Genomic DNA, 17,877 nt, shown 5'->3' on the forward strand with positions numbered 1-17,877 from the left:
TATAAAATGATAATTGAAAGATGTAATACGACTAAGTTCGTTGGCTTCTCCTTCCAACGTTTCCGTTCCAAGAGACCCGGACGAACGCAGAGTCGTCGAGAACTATGCAGATACATCATCGATCACTAACAATTTCTGTGAGAATAAAATGTGTCAGCTTCGTTTTAACGTGTTACTTCGTGATCGACCCATTAAGTACCAGCTTTAAGATGGTTTGCCAGGTTGTGAATATTCTATGTATCATATGTGCCCCTTTCAATAGTCTTCTCGTTCTCTTCGGACTGTTCTATGTAGTTCTTAAGCGAACGTAATATAACGTTAACCATTCCTACAAATAATTAATAGCTGTTGAGAATTCGTAATAACTTGTTGGGAAGATAGTAGCGATTAAAACGATGAGAATATCTTAGAACATTCTTAAAAGCGAAGTACTGTGAATATGTGTACTTTATAGTTGAAAATAAAAGTATGTTGTATACACTGACTTATTGTTAGCTTGAGTGGTAGAGAGTCTGGCTGTTTTTCTCTCTTCGATTTTTCGTCAATTCTTCTGACGTACGTGGTATGCGTGTGTACTATGATACAAGTGGTAATCTGCAATCTTTCTTACCTCATATGATAGCCCAGCAACAATATGTCGGAAAGCGAGCGTTTAAAAAATAATTTGATATAAGTTTCTCAGGAACGTTATGTTATCTGTTCCCCTGGTGTTCCGTAATAATTAATTTCGTTTGTCCCCTTTTCCTGTGTTTAATATTCTTGATATCAAACGAATCGTTTGAGACGTTACATTTGTCATTAGCACCGAATTATGGCGATAGAAGTTGTAAAAAAGCTAAGGAGCTTCTCATCGTGGTATAAGAGTCGAAATTATCCAAAAAAACATATAAATTCTGGAACGATCGAATTTAGAAAGAGAAAGAAAACGAGGAAGAATTTTGAAACAAGCGTGATGAAACGTGACGAAGTCGTTGTCAAAACTCTAGGGAAAACGGAGGTTTCAAGCAACATAACACATACAAATGCTGGTACTTAATGGACCCGTTAAAAGGTCGTCACAGTGCGTAGAATTTCTTAGGACACTTCAGATCAAAATGTATTTTATAATTACGAGTGATGTTTATAAAGGACAGTTTTTAAGATTGTGTATATCTTGTTATATGTTATATCGCTTGATACTGAAATCTGACTCCAGTTTACTAATTATTGGTAGAGACGAAGAGTGAACGATAGAATGCAAGAGATGCGAAAAGGAAGAATACGTGTATAGTTCAAAGGTACGCGTTACTTCATAAGTTACATATACTACCAGTTGAAAATATGAGACTCGAACTGTACATTATGCTTAGCCTCTATATCCTGTCTTCAATGACATAATCTTTCGAAAGGGAATGACCTGCAACTGCTTTAGAATTCTTGATCTGCTTCTTCGTAATTTTATAAATCAAACACTTCTTGGTCCTAATGGATTTTAAAATATTTATAAAATATAATTCTGAGAAGTAACTACTTTTTACATATTAAAAGATCCCATTAGAACACATATTTTAACGTTTTCAATATTTAAATAAAGTACCTGAAATGTATACCAAGCTAATTTGCCGTTATAAAGCAATAATTAAATGTTCATTAAAGGTTAATATTTAGGATATTAATTGATGTGACGTTTCATTTTTATCCTTGTACCATAAAGTATGACAATAATTCGATTTAACAATAATTCGACTTAAAGTCACATGTTTCCAGCTGGCGAGGTATTTACGCGCCGGCGCGGGAAGCGCGGGCTATTCGAACTTGGATTTATTTTACATAAACATGTAAATTATTCCTACTATGTTACTATTATATTGTTCGCCTGTTTTAATGGCGAGATAGGTCTTCCTTGTAACGTGATAGAGAAATTGATCAAAAATAAAGAAATTTCATAAAAGCCTGAAGCTCCCAGCTAATTTCTGTTTCTTCTTTTCTTTTTTTAGTCTTATTGAATCTTCTCTCTATCCCTCTCTCTCTCTTTTTCCAGGGTAACACAATGCAACAACTCAGTTGGTCGTAATGCGCTATTTTATTAGAAAAACGTTATTAAATAGTTTGGACCGGACACACACGCAAAACATGTTTTCCATCGGTGTTACACCAATGTTGACTGCCGACAAAATTAGACATGGTTGCAGCAAATTAGAATTTGTAGCCTTCTGTGGCTTAGGTTCATACAGTTTATACAGTTCAAGATTTTCAGATGTAAATTCTAGTTTTTCTCTGAAACAATATGTTAAAGTCTATAGTCCAAATAGTTTTATCAGGTTGCAGTGATCAAGTGTGTTGTTTTTTTTTCTTACGAATAATTATTTTATATATAATGTATAATACAATATATATAAGATTATTTTATAATTTCTTTATTAATTTCTATTCTCTCTTTCCTAAGTTTTATTAAAAGTCTAAAAGGTACTGCCTATTTGATAAAACTGGATGTAACTATAGAATATCCTCCCAAAAAGGCAAGAAATACAATCTGAAGGTCTCAAACGGCATTAAACATGGAAACAATCGCGCGAAGAACGAAATAACACACTCATCAACAATTAAGTCCGGTAACTAATACTAGCGAATATCTTTGTCATTAATTTAAAACCATGTATAAACATCTGCACACGCCGTAACGATCTTATAATAGTCTTTAGGCTAGAATGGTCTAACTGTGACCTAACGATCAACTAACTATAACTGCACAAATCTATGGTCGTTCATCTTTGTGATTAACGATCACAGCAATGGATACATTGGCTTCAAGTTAGTCTATAAATTCTCAAATAATTGTATACTGCTACATGACTCAGGCTAAGATCAATTTTCCTGCCCTACAAAGATGTTTTTACATAAAAAGGATTTATTCATTGAGTACATTCAAATTTCAATGTAATCCAACTTATTTGAGAATTTATCGACCAACTTGGATATTAACAAATAAATTAATCGTTAGATATTTCGTCACTGGTATCATGATACTTGATTAGAAATCGTATTACGTGTTCAGATTTTCAACTAGAAATCCAGAATTATAGGACAAATTGTATAAACCATCAGTCTTATGAAAACACAAGCATACTTATTAACAATCGAACAATGGATTTGAAATACTGATTTCGCGATAAACAGATTTTCTTTTGAACAACGAATAAAGAAGCATTCGAGTTCCTATTGAGTCGAATAATTTTCCACAAAAAAAAAAAAAAGAAAAAAGAGAAGAAGAAAGAATACTGTGTGCCCTATTTTTAAGTTATCAATAAATAGTTCAACGCTCTAATTTTAATTGAAAACTATAGTAGAACGTTGAGTTCATCGTCATGGATTTGAAGTTACAACTCTTCTTATGGTAGAAAACCCAATGAAATTGACACGTTTCTCCATATGTTTGAATTCTTCTGTCAAATTAAATTAGTATGTTATACTATTAAATAAACACGTTGCCTGTCTTGGAAATTTTTTTTGGTGAAACTTTATAATACGTGATAAATTTTCAGATTACACTTATACATAGAAATAAATATTACATATGAAAAATGCTGTTGTATCTTTACTTTCTTTTTATATTGGTATAAACGAAATATCATTTTATGCAATGTTCGTAAAAAGTATAAAATTCCTTTGACAGTCAACATGTTAAAAATCCTTGGCAGTATCTAACGAATATGACTATTGTATTCACCGGTTGCACTTGGTGCAATTGCCTACGTGCACGTGTAACGGACGGTCAATAAAGGTAGATTGATCCTGTTTCTTCCACTAGTCCAAACGATCTACGACATCGTTCGCTCTTCTACTGAAATTAGCATAAATAATTGTATAAAGAGAATAAAAGTATAGTTATATTCTTCCTCTTTCAACGTCTTGCAGATCTTTCAATATAAAAGACTCCTTACCAAAGAAACAATCCAGAAGAAAACAAAAAATAAAGACGTAATATTTTTAAACAATATTATATATATACGTATATTACAAACACCGTATTTAATCACAAACGTTGAAAGAAGAATCTACTAAATTGTCAATTTTTTCTTCGCTCAAATCACCTCAAACATGCAACAACGAGAATCGTCAATGTACGGAGTGATTCTCTCCTTCCTCACATACCTCTTAGAGAACACTTAATACTGAAACCGTTCGGGAGCAACGTGACCCATGTCTTTACTCTATTACAACCGACTATAATCTCTAACAAACTGAAGTGTGTGCAAGATCGTTCAATTTTGCGGCGTATTGTCGTCATCTTGCTGGTCACTGGTTTCTGCCGCGGAGGGTATGGTTGCGAGGAGCCTGACGGCTAATCTGCTTGGTGATCCGGGTGGTTCAGGCTCCTGGATGGCCAGCTGACGGGTAAGTCGTGGCTTTGACCTAGTTGGCCTAGGCGTGTTCCTCGCATTAATCTCTAAAGATGCACTAGACCTTGAAATTCTCCAGGTGCTGGTGCTGGCAGTAGTAGCAGAACCGGAGGAATCGTTCCTGGAGGAACTGAGGTTCGATTCTTGCGACGGTTTCCTGGTGATCAACCACGAAGAAGCTCTTCGTTTAGGATCCAATAACCTCAATGGAATACCGCAATGATGAGTTTGTCTCCAGGAATCCGATCTAGACGAAGAGAAATTTTCACTGGAGGACACCGACGAGGCTCGTTTATGTTGCTTCTGTTGGATCTCCGCGATTTGATAAGCGTACTGGTCGCTACGTGCGTGTCTAGGCCTGGTGTCCCTGGCACATGGCCACAGTATCCTGGTGCCCCATCGTCGATAACCAGAACACTGGCTAGTTTCAAGTAGTCTTGAATTACAGGCGCACGGTGCCTGATTCTCTCGCGACGACCTATCTACCAGGCTATTCGTATTTACAGGGGTCTGCCTGTTGCTGAAGTTGGAGCTATGCCGGCATCTGCCGATCCCCCTGGTCACCCTGGACTCCTCGATCGCCTTGCAAATAAGTACGCAATCTTTCTTGAACTGTTTGGTCAAGATGGCGTATAAAAACGGGTTACAACAGGAGTTTAATGGCAGTACGAACACGGCGAATATTTTCGCATGTTCGAGTGACACCAGCTGCAACCCAAACGTGGCAGTCAGCGAGAAGAACGCTATGGGGGCCCAGCAGACGAAGTCGGTGAACACCAGCAGAGCCATCCGCTTAGCAATTCGAGAATCATTTGAGTTCCACGCTTGGGAGCCTCTGATCGCGCAATACATCTTCAGATAGCATCCCATTAATATGAGAAACGCAACGCCATTGATCAGCATGAGAAAGGTCACGTACACCAACGCCGCGTTTCCATTGGTCTCGAATGGTAAGCATATAGCGAACTTTCTGTAATCTGATACACCGACTAGGGGTAAACTTGCCATCGACAAAGCAAAACCCCAGCCAGCAATCATTACATAACCAGCGTGTTTGAGAGAAAGTCTCTTGTTCAGGTGCATGGCATGTGTTATGGCGTAGTGCCTTTCTAGAGTAATAACTGCTAACGTATACACGCTTAACTCAGAACTGAAAACACCTAGAAAGCCGGCTAACTGGCATCCAGCGGAAGTTTGCCATGGTATGGCATACATCCGGAATTCTCCTAGGGTAGAAGCGTCCACCACCGCCAAAAGACCTAAAATCGTAACATATATATTTGAAACTATAAATTTGAATTGAAAAAGAAGATAGCGTAGAAATAATAAGCTACACAGATGGCGTAGTGAAGAGATACTATACACAGTGATCTTAAGTAGAAAATGATTTTACGTCATAGAACGATATTTTTACATTCTTTACAGTATTTTTTTTTTTAATCGAACCTAGATAAATGCCCATAAAAAGGTCTGCTGCTGCAAGGTTGCAAACGAGAAATCGTGGGACATCCATCTTGCTCCTGGAGAATATTAACACGAACGCTACAGTTCCATTCCCAAGCATGGCGAGCAGAAATACTACCCATACACCACAACGTAGAGTCCACCAGTCGAAGAGATCCTGGCAGGGTAGAAAAGGACCTGTAAATCGCGAAATATTTCAGACTTTTTGTAATACTGTGATTAAAAAGTTCTCGAATGTCTGAAAAGGAGCTTGTGATAGAATTACCAGGTTGAGGTAGGCACTGTACGTGAGAAGGCAGTGTTCGAGCTGGTTGGGTAGCTCGGCTGTTCTGCTCTTCAAAATAATCCTCAACGTATGAGGGCAGGTTACCAGGGTACGTAAAATCTGAACCAAAGTTAGCCCAAAGTTCATTTATTTGCGAGCCAAATTTGTCGGTCATGTTATCTAGAACACGTCATCACTTCAGTGCTGCAAAGTCGTTTTTTTCATTTTTTTTTTTTTTTTTTTATTTGATTTGAACGAATCGATGATCGAAGAGAGATATTTGGATGATTTCTCGCGTAGCAGAATGTGTGTTGTCGTGAACTTATGCCTTTTTTAACGATTCTCTGAGAACCTTCAATTAATGGCGAATTTAAAATAGAGTATATTGTATTTTCGCTTGAGTATATGTTTTTGAGCTTTACAAGATATTCTTACGTTCATTGAAACAAAATGTTAATAATATGTACAAAGAAATACGCTGTATTAATAGCAGTTAATTATAGGTGGAAAGTTTATTACATAATAATTATTTATGTTTCTTATTAATATTTCTGAGCAATAGAAAGATTGATATCAAAGAGTTAAAAAGAGGAAGCACAGAAAAATGGAAAATTTGTCCATCAATTTTAACCTTGTTAATTGTAAAATGAATTTTAGATTCGCCATAGATGATAGTCGAAACATCATGTAATTTGTTTCAAGTGGAATACTTTATTTCTATCTTTGAAGTGTTTAATTCTCGAATGTCGAAATTTGTTTATCCATGTGGAAAAACGGTGTTCGCATGTGGATTGTTGGGAATGTTCTCAAAACTTGTACAGCTTGAATTTTCACTGAAACAGTCTTAAACAACGTAAATGAATTTATGCGGCTTGCGCTTTGCAGCATTTCAGTGTCGGTCGACTCATAAACTAAAATGTAACAAGCTAAGTTTTTAACAGGATAGAATTGTTTCGCTGTTACGATTCATTTATTACTACAAGATTGATGTAGATATCTTCATCATTTCCGTTACAATGTTCTAATACGGTAGCGATCTCCGAAAACTTGTTACTTTCTTCATCTGTTAGTGAAGTATTTTGATACTGTTGTGAGAGGTGTCATGATAAGATGATTAGTGGCAATGAGTAAAATAATCAAAGGAATCTTCAATTGATGCAGTTCAAACATATTTATATGTGTTTATATTTGAAGGTGCAAAAATACACAGATTGCAACCGTGATAAAAAATACAGAGATGACAAAAAGGGGCAAGAAGGAACTAGAAAATAGAAAAAAATAGATTTTTAATTCAATTATAAACTTATATAAGTTTTAAAAAAGAACGGTAAATATAATCTATTTATATAGATTTGTATTTATAATTTTTCTGTCGAATATCTTAAAAAAAGATTGAAATCTCGATATAAAGATAAAAGGATTTCTTGAAAGAATAATGATAAATATAGAACAAAAGGAAATGTCGAACAGTATCAACTTGAAGGATCCAGACTATGAAAGCTTGAAGGATCTCAACCGGGGAATCAGTCGATTGAGCTACTTACTAAGCTGTGGCCAGATATCGGTAAAGCTCGAGTTCCAGAGGATCATATCAAAATCGTTGTCAGTTGGGAACAGGATCGACTCTTGAACGGAGGACTTGGTCACCGGATCCTCCACTTCAACCGACAAGAACGAGCAACAGTGATAAGCGTACGACAGTACCATCGTTTGCACACGTGGAAACCTTTCGGGAGCCGGGAATTCTCTTAATGCTGGGTTGTTGAACGTCTTAAGATGTAACAGACCTGACAGTCCCAATGTTGGCAGTGCTGGAAATACGTTATTCCCGAGATTTCTGAAATTTAAAAAATACAAAATAAATGTATAACGTGTAATAACAAGCCAATAAATACTACTAAGGAAATGTGTTAAAAAAGAATAAAATTATAGAAAATTAAAAACCCTGCTTTTACTTGAAATTTCCTACGTTTAGTTTAATTTTCTTTTTCATATAATAAATCACGAAAGAAAGGATAAATTTAACAAAATTTTTACTCTGCTCTTCGATTACTATTTACTCTATATAATTATACATAGAATTGTATATAGAAGATAGAATACAGTCATGGTTTTTAAAGTAAAAATGCGGTTTCCTTCGACACTCACAAATCCTCTAAATGTTTCGTCTCTTTAAACGCATCGGGATGAATATATTCGATGTAATTGCTCTCTAGATCCCTGAAACATAAAGTCCTCTTTTTCAAGACGATAACGGTGAACTACCTACACGGGATTAATTGCGAGAGACGACACTTACAACACCTGCAACCTTGACAACCCGACGAACGCGTCGCTTGGGATCACTTGCAGCTTGTTGTTCGACAGAAGCAGGTCGTGTAACATGTTCAGACCTTTAAACGGCTCATCTGGCAATGAAGGAATCACGTTACTGGCCAAATCCCTGGAAAGAGAGATGTTTCCTTTTTATGTATAAAATAAATATTTAATTTTGCGAACCTCGTATTTACCCAACTACTTAATTATTGCTTTCTCAATACTTACAGAACCCTCAGTTCGCTGCAATTTCGTAAATTTGGCATCTCCGTTAGAAAATTCGATTTCATGTCGCTGGAAACGGTCAAAATAAATGTCAATAAATAAACAATCTCGATAGGGGAAGAAATAACATTTTTGAAATAAACAATCGAACGATTTTTATAAAGGGAGAATTCGGTGCAAGGTCGAATTACGAATTAATTATCCATAGAATCTGATTTTATTTTGAATCGATTGAAATTCTACCCACTTTACATTAGTACGGCAATCCATTATAGTGGAATCTCGTTTAAGATACCTCGGACTAAATCGATATGAAATAAATTACCATAACACAATTTTATTATAATTTATTATTATAACTTTATGTTATGGTAATTTCTTCCATATCGATGTATGCGTATCAGACAGTTTGATGCGGCACAACGAATTTATACGCCAGTTTAACTTCATCAATTTCTCATCGTATTATAATTTAATTTGCCATTAATCAAGTTATATCGACGTGCAATTAATTCGTTATAATAGAATGCTGCCTCAACCGCATTAAACTACCACGGTGAATTTATACTTCAGTCTTTGATATTCTACATCCTGTCGTACGTTTATTTGCATTAATCATTCGCGTTACAATCGAAATCCACTTACAGACTTTTCAATTTTGGACACTGCTCGCACAGACTTGTTGGAACGCTCGTCACTTGTGCTCGATCTAACCTCAATACCTCCAGCGATTTTGTCCCATTTAGATTCGGGAATATCCGTAATTCTTTCAGATTCGAAAGAATCCTAGAAAATAATTTCTACGTTACATTTCTTTTAATAGACTTGGATTCTATTTAGCGATAAACTGGCAGATTTAGACCTTAGTTATTCTCGACTTGGAAATTTGCATGATATTGATCCAAAGGAAATATTTTCTATTTACATTGTTAAAGCGTAATATAAAAGCTTTCGACTTAACTTCGTTTTGAAGTATATCAAATTTCTAACTTTCTTTTATAATACATGGTCGAAAGTTGAAGTTCGAGCAAATTTTGTTTTCTAAATTTGTATCTGTATTTATTTCTCAAACACGTTGTCCCACACGTATACCAAATTTAATTTTTTAAATTCATTTAATTCTTTCTCTTTCATTGTCCTTCCCCTTCGAGAAACAAGTTTAATTATCTTCTTTACCGACAATACGCGGATGTTTTTTAAAATATAGATACTTATTTTCTTGTATATCAATAGTCCAATTATTCCCCGAATCTATTATTATAATTATGAGATCTCTGATGGAAAAAAGTCCGATCTTCGTGTCTGACCACAAGAATCGCTATAAGATTTATTTACTTTTAAGTACAGTTAGCTGTTTTTGACGAGTATACTCGTCGTGAAGAAACGGCAATATTTTGTGTTATGACGAGCTCTGTCGGTAATAAAATTAAAGAATAAAACATCTTAATTCTATATTATAACGAGTATACTTGTCATCGTTTATTTTTTGCGACACGTTTTAGGTGCATGCTTTTCAAAGTTTCCAAAGTAGTCGCAACGGCTAACTGGTTAACAACTGACAAATCGTCTCGAGAAAGATCTATACTCACAATTTACGGAGCTTGTATAGATTGCGGAAAGTGTTGCCGTGTATTTCCTTGATCGGATTTCCGCGTAGATCGAGCGACAATAGATTAGTGACACGCTGAAAAACGTGTTCCTCCAGTGTTTCGATCCGGTTGTTTGACAGGGACCTACGGAACCGACGGAACATACACGAATACGACTTTCTTGGCTTCCTTCCCTTCGGTGAAAACGGAAAACAAAAGGACCGGCGTCGATCTCTCTTTCGCGGTTTCGCTTGTTTCAGCAATTTTTAAAATTTTGTCATTATCTTCTTAACCATACATCGGCAATAGAAAAGCAGAAAGATCGAGGAAAAGGATATTCCACGGAATCATAACGATCATGATCACTCTGCATAAATCGCTTTGATCGGTTTTTTAGTTTCGAATGAATTTTGGAAATTTTGCGCGTGACATTACCGATAGTACATACATTGAATTTTTGTTCCAGCATTCTTCGGTTCTGACTTCCAGATAAATTACGATTCTTTATTTTCTTTTTACCGATGAGAAACGAGTTTCGTTGATTCGCTTTTTCCTCTCTTCTTTTATTAAAACACGACATCTTCTTTGTCCTATTTTCCTTTGCGAAGGGAAGTTTGTTCGCCGCAGTAACAAACTTTCAGTTAAAAAACGAGACAAAAGATAAAGCAGGAAGTTAGATGAAAAAGTTTAGAAGTCTTTTTATTGTTCAATTTAAATCTCAAGGTGCGGCCCCGATAAGATTTCCCAGCAATGCAGAGTGATAATGGTTGGTACGATTAGGCGAACAATTTTCGTTAAGAAAACGGGAAATCTCTCATTATGGAGATAAAATCGCGATGATATAACTATCCGATCGAAGGAGACGCGGCTCGATAAGGAAGTAGTATTCATAGAATGTAAAAAAAAGTTGTCAAATTACATTTTACTTAATCGATGCACACTTACAGGTCTTCAAGGCCAGAGAGCTTAACGATCGCGGTCGGAATTTTTGTTAAATAATTGTCATCGAGCTCCCTACAAAGCAGACAGAGAATTACAACTTTAAAAAAGATCCGCGGACACTACACGTGATCCCTTTTTATCTTTTTTTCTTTTCTCTTTTTTTTTTTTTTTTTTAGCACATAACGGATCATCCGGTCTCCGTCTTTTTTCTTTTTATTATTCGAGCGATAAATTCTCTTACGAACACAGAGTAATCTTTCTTTTTCGTTTTGCTTTTTCTCTCTTTCTTTTTCTTTTTTTGCAAGAATTTTTGGTGCGATTTGTGGAACACTCACAATACTCGAAGGCTCGTTAAGTTCGTAAATGCATCGTCGGCGATCGTGTGCAAATGATTTCGTCGAAGTAATCTGGAAAAGACAGTAAAATACGTTTAAAAATGTGTGAAAAAAACAAGCGACAAAATTGTTGTCGGGTAAACGGTGGATATATTCGTATTCTTGACCTATCTAGCGAATTGTTCTTTTATTATCGTTCTTACGTGAACTTTCGTTTCTTTTGTCTAACGACGCGCACCAGTCCAGTAGAGTTCACTTACTCTAGCGGATACGTTTGATTGTAACGACTCTATTCTAGAAGCGTTGTATATCGATCGTTGCATTCCCATTAAATAGATTTGTTCTATCGTTCTAACAATCGTAAATGGACAATGTCTGCGTTGTTTCAGCGTTTCGAAGAAATTAGGCGTTACATTTATTGTTCGTATGATGATGCACGTATTTGCTGATTATCGTAACTTATCGAATAAAATAATAATTAGATAATTATTGGCGCTTGATAGTTTTCGGTATACTATGTTCATCCAAAAGTTTCTTTCCTTTCGTAAAGAAATAATAGATGCACCACATTTGTTCTTTTATTGGGTTGGCAACCCAACCCAACCCATTGCTAGCTAATGACAAAATCCGCAATCACTTAGTTGCCAACCCAATAAGACAAAAATCACAGCATTTGATAGATTAGGCTTCGTTTGTAGAAAGGTGCATTGTTGTAAAAGACATATTTGTAAAAGAAAGACACTTTTGGGGCAGTCTGATACATAGTATTAGATACGTACACTATTGCAATTAGGACAAGATTATTGCAATTAAGGTATAAATATTGTTGTTATTTCTGTATTCAGAGGTAGGATCACAATAGCTATTATTTTATTCTTTGGATAAATCTATCACACCGTTCTGAGTCGAAAAACCTTTATCGCACTTTCTTACATGGACTAGGGATAAAATCGAAAGAACATCTCGAACCTATCGATTAAATCTGTCGATTGTATCTGGAACTAGCTTCTAGTTACTATTTATTGTAACTAGCGCATCTGCATTTGGATGGCGAGCACGAGCTCACCTTGTCATTTTCAACAAATATATATATTGCAATAGTGCACGTGTCTAATAATATGTATCAGATATATATACATATGTATAAGGGAAATCTATCATTTCCTCTCTGTACTTACAACACTTCAAGATTGAAAATTCGATGGAAGGCACGGGCTGGAATGTCTGTTATGTTGTTGCTCGTTAGATCTCTGCAACAATCCAACGAATGGTACAATGAATACAAACACCTGTATCGATACATACTATTAAATATATTGTTAAAGTGACGAGTGAAGTGAAATGATCGTGTTAGCCTGTCGTTTCAAGCAGAGGAATAGAAGAGTAGAACTGTTTGTCGTGTTTGTTCCCTGCTTTTTGCAATTATTACACAACAGCCGGATTACGAGCGACATAAGTAACAGAAAATCTAACGAAGTTACGTCCAACGCGTTATTCGTTGGTCTGTTATCCGCGACAAAAATGGAACTTGCATAACACAAAGCGTATGTATGGCAATTCGATGGTCGGATTAGCCGAGATATTCGATAACGATAAGGGGAATTGTTTGTAATTTTTCTTTTTGTCCTTAGTGTCGTTTATCCCGGCCCTGTTATATAACGTAGATATAAAGTCAGAAAAATAAAGAGGAAGGAGAAGACGGGTAATGGAACGAAGAAAGAAATGCAAATAGTACGGACCCGTAAAACTGAAAATTTATTAGCCGCCGTCAAGTACGTTCTGTATTTTCAAGCGTGAACCGTCGTCAAACGTTCCTGACGAATCCTCTCCTCTGCTTAGCTGCCTTCCCAATTTCACACCCACCTCACGAGACAGGACAGACGCGCCGAGTTTACGACAGACCAATTCTACTTCGGTGCGCTCCTCTAGACACCCTCTACATACCGGGTGTCTCAAAACCAGTTGTATTTTGTCGTTTCGTCGTGCCAATTGTCGGTCCAACGAATTTTTACGTATCTCGTCGTTTGTACGTCGCATCGTCGTACGATACGTCGTGACGCACGAGCGTGCAGCAATTTCGATAGAAATTTCGGTTTTCTGTCAGAGAACGATATCTTCGTTACCTTCAACGATACGAGGAAATGTTCAACGCGTTCGATGCGGATTTCTCGAAGGATTAAAATTTAGGATAAAATAAGGATACAAATTTCCTTCTATCCACTAAATATAAGTTTGCTCTACTTTGATTATTTCACACGCTTCTACGTATTATATCATAACACGCGTTTTGCAGATTTTTGGAACTGGGAATTAAAAAAACCCCCGGGTCAAAAATACGTGTAAACATCTGCAATTTGGCTATTAGTATCTCGTCGATTTAGAGTCACTTTACCAAAACTCGCGCGCTGCTACTGTCAATCGTAATGAAAATTGTACGAATATAATTTATATCTGCGCGCAGTTGCTTCATCCGACAACCTAATCTGTGAAACGTAAACGGAACAGGGTAATAGAAGAAAATGGTCACCGCATGATTCAATGAAATGATAATAAATTTTAAAATAATAATAATAATAAATTCAACAAAAGAGAAAATGTTATGCAACTAACATTTCCTTTACAAAACGAAAGAAAGCTTTGGGACAACCTAACGTAATCGTTGCTCGAAAGAGATATCGTAGAGTAAGCGTGAAAATCGTATGGCGAGCATAGGGTAGGAAAAATAAGAATTCGCAGAAATTTCCATACAATTACGTTTGTACGCCATCCCCCTCGTTGCGTATCCAATCACCGTGTTTTACGGCGACCTGCAAGCTGGATACAATTCGGCGAAGCGTAAGCCTCTCGCGCGGCAACAGCAAATCTGCGAAAATTCTGTCGCTCGTCGTTTTAAATATCGTTCGTTTTACACGGCCGTAAAGTGATTTTCCAACGAACGGTGGTCATATTATCCTCGGTATAGTATCAATTACGTGCTGGTTACCCCTTAACGGCCGCATAAATTCGCCGATATCGAGCACGCAGCCACTTGAACACCACGGATATAGAATGACTGTTCGAGTGTATCCGTCTGTTTAAATGGCTGACGCGTGACTCGACGATTTATGCGCTTAGTGTCCTGGCTGCTAGAAGCAACACCGGTATTTTCGCTAATTTCCATCGTATTCGAAGCTTGACGGTATCTGGCGAAAATATTCTCCAATGGTTACCATGGAAGACACAACGTGAGGAAGATACAGAAAATGAAATACAACGTGGATAATATCGTGCTCGCTAGGTGAAGCATCTTGAAATTTTATCGGCGCTACGCAACGAGACGCGACTACTGCTCTTGGAAAAATTTCAGCTCTATCTGAAAGTATATACAGGGTGTCTCTGATTTAAATGTCGGAACTTTAGAACCGCGTGTGAAGGCGATAAACTAAGAAGAGAGAGAGAGAGAAATAGAAAAATAAACAGGGAGAGATTTGCTGGTTTTTGATAAATTTTGAAGAGAATCGCGAATTATTCGTCTTATCGTCGTTCGAAATTCTGATTTGTCGCAGCAATGCGAGCGTTACGTCTAACAATGACTGCTCTAGACGACTATTTTATAATTAATAATATATTATTATAAATAATAGTAATAATCGATGGCAAGACGAATAAATAGATGTAAATAAATAAGCTAAGACAAGATTTTTGTTTCTTTTCCCCCGATTTTCTCCAAAACGAAGCAAAAGAACGAGCAAATCTCCGATGGTTTTTTTCATCGATACTTTGACCACCGACTGAAGTCGATAGATTTTGGCAGAGAACGAAGAAATGCGTCGAATGGTATGTAAAATAACGTATAAGAAAACAGAGATGATTTCGAAATCTTTGAAACGCCTCCACTTTCGGAAAAAACACGTGCGCCACGTGACGTATCACTCGAAACCGTTCGAGTTTTCCTAATGAAAATGCCTATGTTCTACCGTTTTAACGCTATATGGCTCGTCCCAGTCGCTGGAAACATACTGTATACTTGCTACACTCGTGCAATATATAAATATCTTGTTGCACACCTCCTAAGTACATTTTCAGATTTGTCCCAAACTTTATCGATACAATCACGACAGCCGGATCTCGTTGCGGTGCTAAGAAAATTTCAAAATGTTCCATATAACGCTTGTGATATATTCGTAAAGGATGTTTGCAAATGCTCAAATGTTTTTACGAATTTAAAACGCTATGTGCCTTCTTCTTCCATTTTCTCTATTTCTTAATCGAACGTCGAACGAAGAACAACGTTGAAAAGCACCAATTAAAAAGCGAATATTAAAAAGAAAAAAAAAAAAAAAGAAAAAGAAACGCAAAAGAAAGCGAAGCTCCGTTGTTCCGTGTGGTTTCCGTGTGGCCTGCGTGTTTCCACACATCGATCGAGTTAACTTACGCAGGCGCATCCGCGAATTCTGCCAAACTTATGCAAGACAAAGATATTATTTAACAGGATGAAACTTCCTGCGGATCCCTTGATCCGTTTCTTTACTTCATTTCCGGCATTCCAGAGAATTCGATTTCGTCGATTCTGTGTTCGCGATACGAATCTTTTCGAAGCGTACACGCGTGTCTGCGCCGAGCAAGGCGTCTGCCGTCGAAATTGCTGAAAAACCGAAAGCGGAGCGAAGTTTTATTAGATCGGGGAGATCGCACGGATAATATGAAAATTGCTTAAATCGTGAGACGAATTCCCGTTGGTTAAGCTGGATCGATCGTACGAAATCTTAGATGGAAGTGGAACAAAAGTGATGTTTTACGAGAGCGCGGAGAAAAAGAGGGATATCGTGAATGGTTGCTGGAGCCCAACGAAGTGAATAGAAATCCCATAACGTCGGATTTCAAACGAATCGAATTTTATCCCAGGCGATACAAATCCGATGACTTCATACACACACGCGTTACCGATTATCAGATTATCAATTGTTACGTGGGGCGACACTCTACCTAGACCAGGTCACACACCGCGGGCCAGACGGGAACCAGATGTCCGCTCATCCTCGCTGCGTACCTCAATATTCTTAAGGACCCGTCATAAATGCCAGTAACTTGCGAGCTAAGGTCCTTCAGACCCAACAAACATCTGTTTTCCGAATCATTTCTAAAGACCATTGTCTACTACGGCTTGACAAGGGAAAGTTAGTTTTTCTCAGGCACGATGCAACTTTCCTCCCACTAACCACTTTCTCTCGAGGGCGGCTAAGACCCTTCCTAGTCCACCAACCTTCGTTTAACCAATTAACAACGAAGCCTATTTCCCTCAGTCTCTTAGCCAAAATCGTCACCAACAAATCCGATGGTCCCAAGGTGCATCTATCAAGGATCTTAGAGTTTTTGATTGGAATCGTCGAAGAATTTCTATGTTGGAATTACTCGCTGTTCCCCATAGTTGGTCGGTATGTTTAATGGAAAAATATTTCACAGAACTTTTCAGTAGCAAAAGCGAAAACTTCGAAGGAATTCGAGTATGATAAACCATTCTTCTCCTTCGAATTATGAAGCTTCCCTCTGTGCTTCTGATTTACGAAGCAGTCTTCTACGATAATGGAGCAAGTGCTGCATATTTGGAATATCAGCTTGCTTAAGACGAGTAAAAAATTATGGCAGAGGATGGAAGAACGAATAAAACCGCGTTTTATTTATATTTATTTATATTATAAGGGAAATGAATAAACTTGGACGTTTCAAACTTTCGGTAACAACGAAAAGCAAAAAGTATATGAAACTCTGGTCCGATTGAAAAATTACAAAATATTGCCGTTTCTTCATGACGAATATACTCGTCAAAAATAGTTAACTGATTAAGATAATTGTCAGTACTACAAAGTTAATAAATCGCATAATCTACCCGTTCGTGCATTAATTCTACGGCTTCGTGAACAATTTTTTCCTACTACTCTCGAGAGTACAAACTGTGACGTGAAATTGTAGGCTTTTAATGTTTCGTTTTAACGTTACGAATTCGGAATTCCGAAGAGAAACCTACCGAGGAGGATGTTGTAGGCCTCTTTCGCGATGCGAATTACGAGGAAATGTCCTACTGGACAAATTGTAAAATTTAAATAAATAAATAAAAAAAAAAAAAAAAATTACGAGGACAGAAGGGACGAAGAGTGCAGTGTTTCTTGTGAAATTCGTGAGTACACTGTGAATGTACTGGTTAATGAGCGCAAAAGTTACACCTGTATCTACCGCAAGTAAATTTGAAGACCTAGAACTGATACTTATCAAGTCTAGTTCCTACGTTGTGCGATTTTTGTGCCCGATTAAATCGTAGGAGAAAGTAATTTTATTATCATCTCGTTTTTTAATCAGTTAACGTTTGACGAGTATACAGGTCGTTG

The 17,877-nt window shown here is 37.0% G+C and overlaps 1 protein-coding gene across 6 annotated transcripts in view; it reads right to left on the minus strand.

Annotated features, from left to right (window-relative positions):
- Positions 1-2,046: 2,046 nt before the first annotated feature.
- The window catches only part of LOC117207464 (lutropin-choriogonadotropic hormone receptor), a 37,799-nt gene continuing 21,968 nt past the window's right edge, over positions 2,047-17,877 (minus strand). The window contains exons 2-13 of one of the 6 annotated variants that reach the window (XM_033447742.1): positions 12,694-12,765; positions 11,516-11,587; positions 11,184-11,252; positions 10,239-10,382; positions 9,295-9,435; positions 8,653-8,718; positions 8,408-8,551; positions 8,257-8,328; positions 7,653-7,945; positions 6,109-6,228; positions 5,826-6,020; positions 2,047-5,638 (exon numbers count right to left, since the gene is read on the minus strand). In XM_033447742.1, coding sequence (XP_033303633.1) covers positions 4,242-5,638; positions 5,826-6,020; positions 6,109-6,228; positions 7,653-7,945; positions 8,257-8,328; positions 8,408-8,551; positions 8,653-8,718; positions 9,295-9,435; positions 10,239-10,382; positions 11,184-11,252; positions 11,516-11,587; positions 12,694-12,765 — 2,785 coding nt within the window. In that variant the 3' untranslated portion in view covers positions 2,047-4,241. Of the gene's footprint in view, positions 5,639-5,825; positions 6,021-6,108; positions 6,289-7,652; positions 7,946-8,256; positions 8,329-8,407; positions 8,552-8,652; positions 8,719-9,294; positions 9,436-10,238; positions 10,489-11,157; positions 11,493-11,515; positions 11,588-11,718; positions 12,052-12,693; positions 12,766-17,877 lie in introns of those variants that run through there. The other 5 variants (XM_033447741.1, XM_033447744.1, XM_033447746.1 and 2 more) reach the window with 5 other exon arrangements.

Source organism: Bombus bifarius, unplaced genomic scaffold (genome assembly GCF_011952205.1).
Source record: "Bombus bifarius isolate JDL3187 unplaced genomic scaffold, Bbif_JDL3187 scf7180000008030, whole genome shotgun sequence".
Classification (NCBI taxonomy): Eukaryota; Metazoa; Arthropoda; class Insecta; order Hymenoptera; family Apidae; genus Bombus; species Bombus bifarius.